The sequence below is a fragment of the Amphibalanus amphitrite genome, unplaced genomic scaffold (genome assembly GCF_019059575.1).
Source record: "Amphibalanus amphitrite isolate SeventyFive unplaced genomic scaffold, NRLGWU_Aamphi_draft 000076F_arrow, whole genome shotgun sequence".
NCBI classification, from domain to species: Eukaryota; Metazoa; Arthropoda; class Thecostraca; order Balanomorpha; family Balanidae; genus Amphibalanus; species Amphibalanus amphitrite.
The window spans coordinates 52,445-64,437 of NW_024881572.1; the positions used below are offsets into that span (position 1 = coordinate 52,445).

At 48.4% G+C, this 11,993-nt stretch overlaps 1 protein-coding gene across 1 annotated transcript; it reads left to right on the top strand.

Annotated features, from left to right (window-relative positions):
• Positions 1 to 4,243: 4,243 nt before the first annotated feature.
• Positions 4,244 to 11,780, top strand: LOC122379361 (selenoprotein F-like). Its single transcript, XM_043361501.1, is given in 5 exon segments — positions 4,244 to 4,372; positions 9,782 to 9,900; positions 10,181 to 10,296; positions 10,534 to 10,643; positions 11,098 to 11,780. Coding segments are annotated over 5 exon segments (519 nt in total). The 5' UTR covers positions 4,244 to 4,318; the 3' UTR covers positions 11,218 to 11,780.
• Positions 11,781 to 11,993: the final 213 nt, after the last annotated feature.

The following is an 11,993-nucleotide window of genomic DNA, read 5'->3' on the forward strand; positions in this document are numbered from 1 at the left end:
CGTTTTTGGTACAGCGGCCACATTGATATTCAAATGCCTATCTCGCTAATGCTAACGCTGACTGACTTGGATGGGTATAACTCCAAAAGTACATCTCCGATCTTGTTAAACTTTTAGTGGCTCGTTAGCAAGGCCCTGGGGCAGTTTTTGGTCAAGTGCCTACCCATGACGCCTTCTCAATACTTTTGTACGCGGGTTTCAAAATTTGATTTTTTGGTGATACGGCCAAAGTCAACAAAAAAGAACTCACCAATATGCACAAAAATTACGGCATACTTAGTCCAAAGTGACCTCCATCGAATGGTGCTAGTCGCTATTCATGACACTTCTGCGTTTTTGGTACAGCGGCCACATTGATATTCAAATGCCTATCTCGCTAATGTTAACACTGACTGACTTGGATGGGTATAACTCCAAAAGTACATCTCCGATCTTGTTAAACTTTTAGTGGCACGTTAGCAAGGCCCTGGGGCAGTTTTTGGTCAAGTGCCTACCCATGACGCCTTCTCAAATCGTTTTTACGCGGGTTTGACAATTTGATAACTTCGGTGATACGGCCAAAGTCAACAAAAAAGAACTCACCAATATGCACAAAAATTACGGCATACTTAGTCCAAAGTGACCTCCATCGAATGGTGCTAGTCGCTATTCATGACACTTCTGCGTTTTTGGTACAGCGGCCACATTGATATTCAAATGCCTATCTCGCTAATGTTAACGCTGACTGACTTGGACGGGTATAACTCCAAAAGTACACCTCCAATCTTGTTAAACTTTTAGTGGCACGTTAGCAAGGCCCTGGGGCAGTTTTTGGTCAAGTGCCTACCCATGACGCCTTCTCAAAACTTTTGTACGCGGGTTTCAAAATTTGATTTTTTGGTGATATTGAGAAGGCGTCATGGGTAGGCACTTGACCAAAAACTGCCCCAGGGCCTTGCTAACGCGCCACTAAAAGTTAAACAAGATCGGAGATGTGCTTTTGGAGTTATACCCATCCAAGTCAGTCAGCATTAACATTAGCGAGATAGGCATTTGAATATCAATGTGGCCGCTGTACCAAAAACGCAGAAGTGTCATGAATAGGGACTACCACCATTCGATGGAGGTCACTTTGGACTATATATGCCGTAATTTTTGTGCATATTGGTGAGTTCTTTTTTGTTGACTTTGGCCGTATCACCAAAAAAATCAAATTTTCAAACCCGCGTACAAAGGTATTGAGAAGGCGTCATGGGTAGGCACTTAACCAAAAACTGCCCCAGGGCCTTGCTAACGTGACACTAAAAGTTTAACAAGATGGGAGATGAACTTTTGGAGTTATACCCGTCCAAGTCAGTCAGTGTTAACATTAGCGAGATAGGCATTTGAATATCAATGTGGCCGCTGTACCAGAAACGCAGAAGTGTCATGAATAGGGACTACCACCATTCGATGGAGGTCACTTTGGACTATACATGCCGTAATTTTTGTGCATATTGGGAAGTTCTTTTTGTTGACTTTGGCCGTATCACCAAAGATATCAAATTTTCAAACACGCGTACAAAAGTTTTGAGAAGGCGTCATGGGTCGGCACTTGACCAAAGACTGCCCCAGGGCCTTGCTAACGTGCCACTAAAAGTTTAACAAGATCGGAGATGTACTTTTTGAGTTACACCCATCCAAGTCAGTCAGTGTTAACATTAGCGAGATGGGCATTTGAATATCAATGTGGCCGCTGTATCAAACACGCAGAGGTGTCATGAATAGCGACTACCACCATTCGATGGAGGTCACTTTGGACTATATATGCCGTAATTTTTGTGCATATTGGTGAGTTCTTTTTTGTTGACTTTGGTCGTATCACAAAAAAATTAAATTTTCAAACCCGCGTACAAAAGTATTGAGAAGGCGTCATGAGTAGGCACTTGACCAAAAACTGCCTTAGGGCCTTGCTAACGTGCCACTAAAAGTTTAACAAGATCGGAGATGTACTTTTGGGATTATACCCATCCAAGTCAGTCAGCGTTAACATTAGCGAGATGGGCATTTGAATATCAATGTGGCCGCTGTACCAAAAACGCAGAAGTGTCATGAATAGGGACTACCACCATTCGATGGAGGTCACTTTGGACTATATATGCCGTAATTTTTGTGCATATTGGTGAGTTCTTTTTTGTTGACTTTGGCCGTATCACCAAAGATATCAAATTTTCAAACCCGCGTACAAAAGTATTGAGAAAGCGTCATGGGTAGGCACTTGACCAAAAACTGCCCCAGGGCCTTGCTAACGTGCCACTAAAAGTTTAACAAGATCGGAGATGTACTTTTGGAGTTATACCCATCCAAGTCAGTCAGTGTTAACATTAGCGAGATAGGCATTTGAATATCAATGTGGCCGCTGTACCAAAAACGCAGAAGTGTCATGAATAGGGACTACCACCATTCGATGGAGGTCACTTTGGACTATATATGCCGTAATTTTTGTGGATATTGGTGAGTTCTTTTTTGTTGAATTTGGCCGTATCACCAAAAAAATCAAATTTTGAAACCCGCGTACAAAAGTATTGAGAAGGCGTCATGGGTAGGCACTTGACCAAAAACTGCCTTAGGGCCTTGCTAACGTGCCACTAAAAGTTTAACAAGATCGGAGATGTACTTTTGGAGTTATACCCATCCAAGTCAGTCAGCGTTAACATTAGCGAGATAGGCATTTGAATATCAATGTGGCCGCTGTACCAAAAACGCAGAAGTGTCATGAATAGGGACTACCACCATTCGATGGAGGTCACTTTGGACTATATATCCTGTAACTTGTGTGCATATTGGTGAGTTCTTTTTTGTTGACTTTGGCCGTATGACCAAAAATATCAAATTTTCAAACCCGCGTACAAACGATTTGAGAAAGCGTCATGGTTAGACACTTGACCAAAAACTGCCTGAGGGCCTTGAAAACGTGTCATTAAAAGATGAAAGAGAACGGTGATGTACTTTGGGAGTTATTGGCTTTTAAGTCAGGCAGTGTTAACATTAGCGAGATAGGCATTTGAATATCAATGTGGCCGCTGTACCAAAAACGCAGAAGTGTCATGAATAGAAACTACCACCATTCGATGGAGGTCAATTTGTACTATATATCCTGTAATTTTTGTGCATATTGGTGAGTTCTTTTTTGTTGACTTTGGCCGTATGACCAAAAATATCAAATTTTCAAACCCGCGTACAAACGATTTGAGAAGGCGTCATGGGTAGGCACTTGACCAAAAACTGCCTTAGGGCCTTGCAAACGTGTCATCAAAAGATGAAAGAGAACGGTGATGTACTTTGGGAGTTATTGGCCTTTAAGTGATGCAGTGTTAACATTAGCGAGATAGGCATTTGAATATCAATGTGGCCGCTGTACCAAAAACGCAGAAGTGTCATGAATAGAAACTACCACCATTCGATAGAGGTCACTTTGTACTATATATCCTGTAATTTTTGTGCATATTGGTGAGTTCTTTTTTGTTGACTTTTGCCGTATGACCAAAAATATCAAATTTTCAAACCCGCGTACAAACGATTTGAGAAGGCGTCATGGGTAGGCACTTTACCAAAAACTGCCCCAGGGCCTTGCAAACGTGTCACCAAAAGATGAAAGAGAACGGTGATGTACTTTGGGAGTTATTGGCCTTTAAGTCAGGCAGTGTTAACATTAGCGAGATAGGCATTTGAAAATAAAAATGGCCCCTGTACCAAAAACGCAGAAGTGTCATGAATAGTGACTACCACCGTTCGATGGAGGCTGCTTTGGACTATATATCCTGTAGTTTTGGTGTATATTGGTGAGTTTTTTTGATGACCTGCCACTATATGACCTTGAATGACCTTCAAAAGGAAAACAGGTATATCTCGTAACCTATTGAGTGTCATGTATTGGGATATATATTTTCAGAATCAGGGCTTTCCTGGCTACACGATGGTAGCCAAAACTTTGCATTTGGTGAGTTTTTTTGAATGTGCATTTGAAAGTGAATGTGAATATCATAGCACTTGATGCACGTGCCCTGACCCGTGATCGGCGGCCGGCTAGTACTCTTGCCGGCGCTCACATACGTGCTGGTTGCCCCGGCAACGAGCTATTGACCAATGAGAAGCGAGGAAAGTGCAACGTCACTGCGATTTTTCATATACCTGTGCCCCCCGTAGCGCGCTTCTCATTGGTCAATAGCCCGTTGCCGGGGCAACGTGCACGTATGTGTGCGCGGGCTAGCGCGCTAGCCGGCCGCCGAACAGCGCTCTGGTGAGGCTAGGGGTTTGTGTCTCGGGCGTTTATATTCTATTTACCACTTAACATGAGAACATGGTGCATGTAACACAAATATTACCAGTATTTTTAGGATACCTCGCACTTCAGGTAAGTTTCCCTTTGTTGCTACTTGTGTTGTTTTTGCTCAGCTAATGCGTCAGCAGTCAGCACGCCAATGGATGGATGACGTGTCAGTGTCCTTTGAATTTATACTGATACTAGAATCTGTCGTTTAATGAGTTATGTTTTTTGACATTGGTTTCAGAAAGTCGGCAGTGGAAAAGTATGGTATGGGGTTTCAGTTTGAAGTTGCAGGGTCCCCTGGAGGTTTCAGGCTGTTGCACTCCTGATGTTACGTCGGTAGGTACGGCTCTCGCGAGATTAAGCGGTAGGTTTTGCACTTTAACATTTCCAGTTATATCTCAGAAACTAATCAATCTGCGACCAGACTGGAAAACATCCACACAGTACGGCGGATGCCCGTGAGACCTGCTTGCGCCGGAATTCGGCACAAGTGATTTTGCGCTGAAATTTCTGTATGATTTGTGCAGAAAATTGGGTGCCAGTTTGTACCAAAATTAAGCCACGTTCATATAAAGCACATGTGCACATCTACCGATCAAAGCTATATCAACCAGACAGAGTGTTCCGCGGCCTTGGATGCTCTCCCATGTTTGAGCATCCAAAAAGTTTCTTTATTTCCACGGAAACCCAAGGGAAACCCAATACCTCAATACCCTTAGCGCACTGCAGCGTCGTGCAGTGAAACAAGGCCTGAGCAGAAGTTCCGGGCCTACAAATATCGGCGGAGCCGTGTGTTCGAGGCTAGCAGGAGCCAGCGAGGGCCGGGCAGCGGAGCAGCACGTGCTCCGGCACATCAGCCTCTTCTCGGCGCCGCAGAGCGCCGCGGGGCACCGCCTGTCTGGGCACTGCTGGCACGCCGCGGAGTGGAGACTGCCGTTTCGGTGCACGTACTGGAGCGAGCGGCCCCAGTGGCCCGCCGTCATCCGATCCACAGAGACGGCGCCCTCTCGGTCCTCTTCGGGGATAGGGAGCGGCGGCACGCTTCCGAAGAGTGACTCGGACCAGTTGTCGCGCCATCGATGCGAGGCCAAACAATGGACCGTCCTGGTCAGCGAGCGGGCGTTTGAGGGCAGGGGCCAGACTTGTTTGGCCAGGTTATCCGTGCTCTCATTCCCCTCGATACTCTATAAAGTATAAACCCTGCTCGATACCGCAGTGGGCAGGAATCCACTGCAGTATTACTTAACGACGCTCGGTGGCGTTCAACAAGATCTTCCATACCTATCTCCACGCCGAGGGTTGAAGCGTCACCTGGGCGGCCACTCCTCCGCTGAGAAGACTCAGGGCGGCTCGCCAGTTCGAGCACGCGACGACCGGGGCGGGGACGTCCCGTCCCGGAACCTCTCCAAAGCCGCCTGCAGGGCGAATCTGCTGCTAGATTGACCAGCGTGCCGGCTAAATACGGTGACCGTCTCTCGCCAAAAAAAATCTGCGGCCGCCCTGCGCCGAAAAATTAGGCCCCTCCCATGCGCTGAATTCAGCGCATGCGAAATTACGCCGGACTAGCGCCAAAATTTTCGGCGCAATCCCGCCACTACGCCGGACTTATTCGGCATAACGTGTATTTTTTTTCCAGTCTGGATCTACGATGAAGCCATTTTACACGAGCATGGCCGGCTTGTGAACCAACAAGTCGATCGCATCTTCAACACTTATAAGCTTAAGACGACGAAGATATAGCCTGAAGTACACTAAATTTTCTAGGTGCAAAACCTACCGCTAAAACCCGCGAGACCTGTACAGCGCACCGCAGAAGTACCCAATGTGCGGTTTCAGCCTTATCTGTAAGAATCTTGGTTTCAGCCATGTTCATGCTTTGCTTCTGTATCTTAGGAGCGATTTGCCAGACTACAATAAATTTTGGAATGTATCTTACATAATACATGCATTATCTTTCTTGCAGCTGCATATTTATCTTTTCTATCAACTCCTGGATCACTTTTTATTAACCCGCGCCCCGTTGGGGTCTGCCGAGCAATGCGCCCTTTGGGGGGGGGGGGGAGGGGGCAATTTGGCCCTCCCCCTAAGATCTCGAGAACCACGCAACATAGCGACAAGCGGCAAATGGCGTTGGATAGCCCCAACAGGGAACTACCTTGTGACCAAATTTTTATTGACCTAGGTCAAACCGATGACGTCACAGGTCGGGTCAAAGGTCGAATTTTCACCGTTTACAGGCATTTCAAGAAATGCGTTGTAAAATCGAGTAAATGCATTTCATTGAAAATCATCGATGGGGTATTGTTCGTCAAACACATATTTTGTTATTTGAGGTCACTGATACCAGGTCAGGTCACAGAGGTCAGGTCACTGAGGGTCACAATATGAAAATATCATGTGGTACATGTTTTATGGTCCATTTTATGTCAAATGCGATTATGTGGGACAGGCAGCCCTTGGGGTCAGTTTAGATTATGTTCTGGTGAAGGTCAGGTCAAATTAGGTCAAATTTCAAAAGTTGATATTTTTGCATAAAATGGGTATCGATTCGATGCAGCTCGTCACGGGGAGTTCAATGGTGGTCTTTGTTTTGCCCTACGTGGTCTAGAATCGCTAAAAATTGAGTTAAAAAATTGACGTCATCATTATTGAACAGTTTTTTTTTTCGCTATAACTTGGCCAAAAAACGAGATATCGATCAGAAATTTGGTATGTACATAGAAGAGCGTAGGGACTATCACATATATTCCGGATTATTCCAAATTCGATTTTTTTATTTTTTGAGTAAAAAATCATTTATTTTTAATTTTTGGGGGTCAAAAACCCAAAATTTTGAAAATCCGAGACAGCAGTTTTGTAGCGCCGCTTTTTGTCTACTAGACCACATAAAGAACTTTGCTTGGTAACTGTAGATTTGGTGAGCGTTTCAAGATTGCATGTTTTTGCTCATTTTTGGTCGAACATGACCTCAGTTCGACCTCAATTACTCCTGACCTAAGGTGACCTAAGACTTGAAATTTGGTGTGAAGGTGTCAAATTGATGCCCGGAAAGGTACTGAAAATTTGGCGGTGCTGCGCGCCGCCGTTTTCTTGCTATTCAGGAAAAACCACAGGGGGGGGGGCAAATTGCCCCCCCCCCCCAACGGGGCGAGGGTTAAGACTGGTAAAACCTCACATTACTTCAGCAGCGTGCTGTATCTGCTGGCCTGTGGCAGTTGGCACCCACTACAACACCGGCTGAGGGTGTTGCAGAATACTGCTGCCTGGTTGTTTGGGCAGATTCTGCTTCAGTCAGTTCATGTGACATGCTGGGGTGAGGCTGAGGGGTGTGAGAAATTACAGCAGTTTTAGTGGGGAATGCTGCTCGGCTCCAAGTCAGCTTGTGCTGCAAACATAGGTGGAGCTTTTCCAGGGAAGTTGGTGGGGCAAAAAGTCGTCAAACCCACAATGTCCGATTATAAAGTTGAATAAAATGCCACCCACACTGAATCAATTCCTATCATTACAGACATATTATTTTGCATTAAACAGACATTTCAAAGCTCTTCAATGCGAAAAAGATTAATTTGCAAAGCAGCAAAGTCTTAGAAATCAGCTGAAGTTGGTGGGGCAAAACGCTTATTGGTGGGGCAAAATATCAAGTTGGTGGGGCAGCCGCCCCACCAACTGCATAGAAAGCTCCGCCCCTGGCTGCAAAGTGCGAAACCATGGACTCAGTCTGCATTCTTCAGTAGAGGTGGCTGAGTCATTGGTCTGGGAGGTAGGTAAACTAGATGTAAGTTGGATTGAGATAATGCAGTAGCACTGCAGCATGCAGAGTTGCAGCAGAGAAGGGAATGCACTTCTTGTAAGCATTGACTACCACCTTGCCTTGATGTTATAGGCCAGCCTCATCGACTGTTGACACCCTCCATGTCTCGTGTCATGTAATTGCAGACACTGGCACTTGTTTTGACATGAGTGCTGCTCCACGTGGAGACACCGTCAGTCACCTGGTGGACTGTTGGGTGAATGCTGGGCAGCTGCAGCCGGCTGCGCCCTGGCAGTGTTACTGCACATGGCAGTGTTCTGTTCATGGAAGTGTTACTGGCAGTGTTCTGAGGGTGCTGGTCAATGCTGCGATGGAACCTCAGACTGGTTAACCACCGCAACAAGCCACCACTTTTGAGTGTGGGTGAATCGTTCCACCGTTCCGCTCTGTCGGAGCAGAAGAATGACGACGAACGGGCTATCCAGCTATCGCTATCGTGTCTGCCTCGGCTACGACTGACGGGAACTCGCAATTACTGAACTGCGTCCCGTTGTCCGTAGCGAGTTCGTCCGGATAAGGCTCACGAGACAACACCCTTGCCAGGATCCGGATGATGTCGACGTCGTCGCAGAAGGGTCGGTGGAGCTTGCACACACTTGCTGTGGTAATTATGAGCAGGAGTGCGGAGCCGTGGGAATTTCAGACGGCTCCGGCTCCGGCTCCGGAGAAAAAAATCGCGCGCTCCGGGTGAAATGCCATGGCGGCTCGGGATCCGAGCAAAATGGTCCGGCTCCGGCGGCTCCTGCTCCGGCTTCGGCTCCAATACTCAATACACCCCCTATGGCCTATGCAATTAATTAACGGGTGGAAGAAAAAAGACGATGGGATTGGCGCACGTTGCTTCTGTATTTGCATAACAAGGCTATTTTCATATTTTGATTACCGCATGTTTTACTGCCTTGAACTGTCAAACCGAACTAGGTCAATATATTTTATTTTCATCAAAAAAGGAGCCAGAGTTTTTGACGGCTCCGGCTTCGGCTCTAGCTCCGGCTCCGGCTCCGCACCCCTGGTTGTGAGTGACCGTCGCCGCAAAACTAGCGGCTGGTGGTCCGCCCGGGTAGGTCCCAGGACTTCCGGCCCAATTTAGACCGAGGCCGGCCTTGACACACTGCTCGGACTCTGAGCGTGCCGGGACGTCAGCTTGTTCACTCCTCGCATGTTGACACCTGACACCGTTTTTGGAGTACATTGGGCGGGGCTGCTTACCCTGCCGCCCCAACGTTGGCCAAACGATATTTCCAAGTCGCCGTCGCCTTTGAAGTCTGATGATCAGACCGGCTTCGCCAAGATAAAGTGATGAGGGTGTGCAGTGTGCACCTTGTAGTGAGACATTTTGACACGCTGGAAAAAGTTACACTTCTTGGAAAACTCGAGTACGACTGGTCGCCAAATATGTATATCGTTTAGATTCGTAGTTCATGGCGATGATGTTTGCGTAGTGCGTAATTCGTATCGCTGCGTCACGGTAGCGCCCCAACCCGACGACCTGTGTACCGTCGTCAGGGTGATCTAGTGCCGATTTGCGATTTCAGGGTCACGATATCCAGTTACCGCTAGCCAGCTCTGCACAGCGCTTCGAGTCTAGAGAAACAATACATTGATTTTACGTAAAAAAGAATGGAGCGGTTGATTCTCGACGAAAAATGCTGCATAACTGACCGTATTTTCACTGTTCACAGGTTACGGAGGTCCTTGCTGAACTAACATCAGAACAATGCATAGACTTGGGCTTCAACAAAGCCAATCTTCTCTGCTCCTATTGCAAGGAGTTGCAAGATTTCAGCTTAACAGCCTTGAGGTGAGTAACTATTAGAATTTAGAGAAGTAAACTTTGTGTTTTCCCCGTTGTAAGAATTTCAAATTGCCATCGTTGTAACTTGCTTGACAGCATCGCACTTACTGCTACTGTTCAGCCTCTTCGCTGTTTCTTTCACATGTGACTTAAGCTAAAGCTACTGAGTTGATCTACTGACTTACTGAGTACTGATCCACTCTTCTGAATTGTTTGTATGGCGTTTCCTCAGTCAATGTCCAGGCCCCGGCTATCTCACGCTGACTGTGTCACCACTCTGCCGCAGAGATAACTGCTCCAAGTGCTGCACAGCCGACAGCGGCACCCCCGAGATCCGGCGCTACCCGCGCGCGCTGCTCGAGGTCTGCGGATGACGACTGGGGGCCTTCCCGCAGGTCCAGGGTACGTGGTGCCAACGGAATGGGGGCTCGGCGACCCCGTCAACTAGGCTTGGTTCGATGTCGTACGGTGCCATTTCTGAATCCTGAGTAGGCACACGAAGAACTTGTTCACTACGAGCGCTTAATTGCTAGCTTAGGTCACATATTTTGGACTTGTGTGCTTGAGTTTCACGCCTCGATTGTTGAATGCCCTCACTCAACCCGTACTGGCTGACTGAGACCCGTGGCGTGTTCGCAGCGTTCGTTAAGAGCGACCGACCTGCGCGGTACCCGGGTCTGCGGGTGAAGTACGTGCGCGGCGCCGACCCCGTCATCAAGCTGATGGACGAGGAGGAGCGCGTGCAGGAGGTCAGTGACATTCTGATGGGGAGGGCAGGATCGGGAGACGGCTGGGAACAAGGCTAGCAGAGGATGGACGAAGAGAGATGGACGGAGGTTCGGGAATGGTTATGCTCTCGTTACAGTGTGTCGAGGCTAGATGCGTTTGTTGTGTGCGATGGATCTCGTGGTAGGTCGGAGGTACCGAACACTCTGTAGTATCTCATTCGGATCATGGCCATAAATCTTAGTATGCCATGAAGCCTCAATAAACAAACAAGCATCGCTGGTTCAGACATTGTTCGCATGGGAGTGCCCTGTTAAAATATGATTGATGTTTTTTAACACGTCCTCAAATCTGTAGGCACATATCGTCCATTTTTAGCCTGTCAACTGTGAAGAGGCCGTACGTGACGTAGAAATAGTGTGATAAACCTGCCTGTGGTGACGTGTTATTATGACGTTTATGTTGCGACTGTTTCAGACTCTTGCGATTGACAAGTGGAACACCGACTCTGTCGAGGAGTTCCTTGGTCTCTATCTGGAGTCGGCAGCCGAGGCCGACGAGCTTGACGACAACAGCATCTCGAAGGAGGAGCTGTAGAGGGCCTACGGCGTCCTGGGGCGTCGCGCGGGCTCCGTGATGTGCCGCTCGGCGGGCGGCGGCTTCCAATGGGGCGGGTCGAGGTGGCGGGACACGCTGTCTTCTCTGGTGCCTCTGCTTCCCAATGTGCCGGGTGTTTTTGCCGAGACGGCGCTCGGACACCACTGCCGGCGGTGAGGCCGCGCTGCGCGGGCGCCGGCTGGGGCGGTGCTGACTGGTAGTGTGTCTGTCTGACGGGCCCGCTCGTCCGGCCTTCCTGCCGTCCGCGGCGTTCTGCCGACGAGCGGGCGGACGTCGGGCGGTGGGATGCAGGGCCGGTCCGCCGCCGCCGGCGCAGGATGAAGGCCGGGCTGGAAGCGGCACTGCCGTCGGCCTGGCCGGAGGTAGCGCCGGCGGACGGGCGGACCGACCGAGCGTCCCACGCGCACTGGTCACCTTCTCCCGCCGGTCCCGAGCGGTACGGCGTCCCCCGGTCCCATCTGATGTGTGGCCGTGTCACAGGGATAACTGCGGAATGAAACTATTTTTTGATCGGGCTTCTGAAAATATATTGACTGTTAAAAGTGGTTCTGTAAATCGCTAACGCAACGCATAGAACGGCTTTCTCAAGCGTTACCTGACTGCTGCCAAGTTGGAGTTGCGCAACGCAGCCCTACGATTTAGCAACGCAGGCATTGCGTAATGCGTAATGTGACTGGTTGGCTGCGCTGCAGTCAAGACCGTCAAGACTTTAGACTGCAGTCAGCATTCACGCCCGCAATCTGGTGAGGTTGACT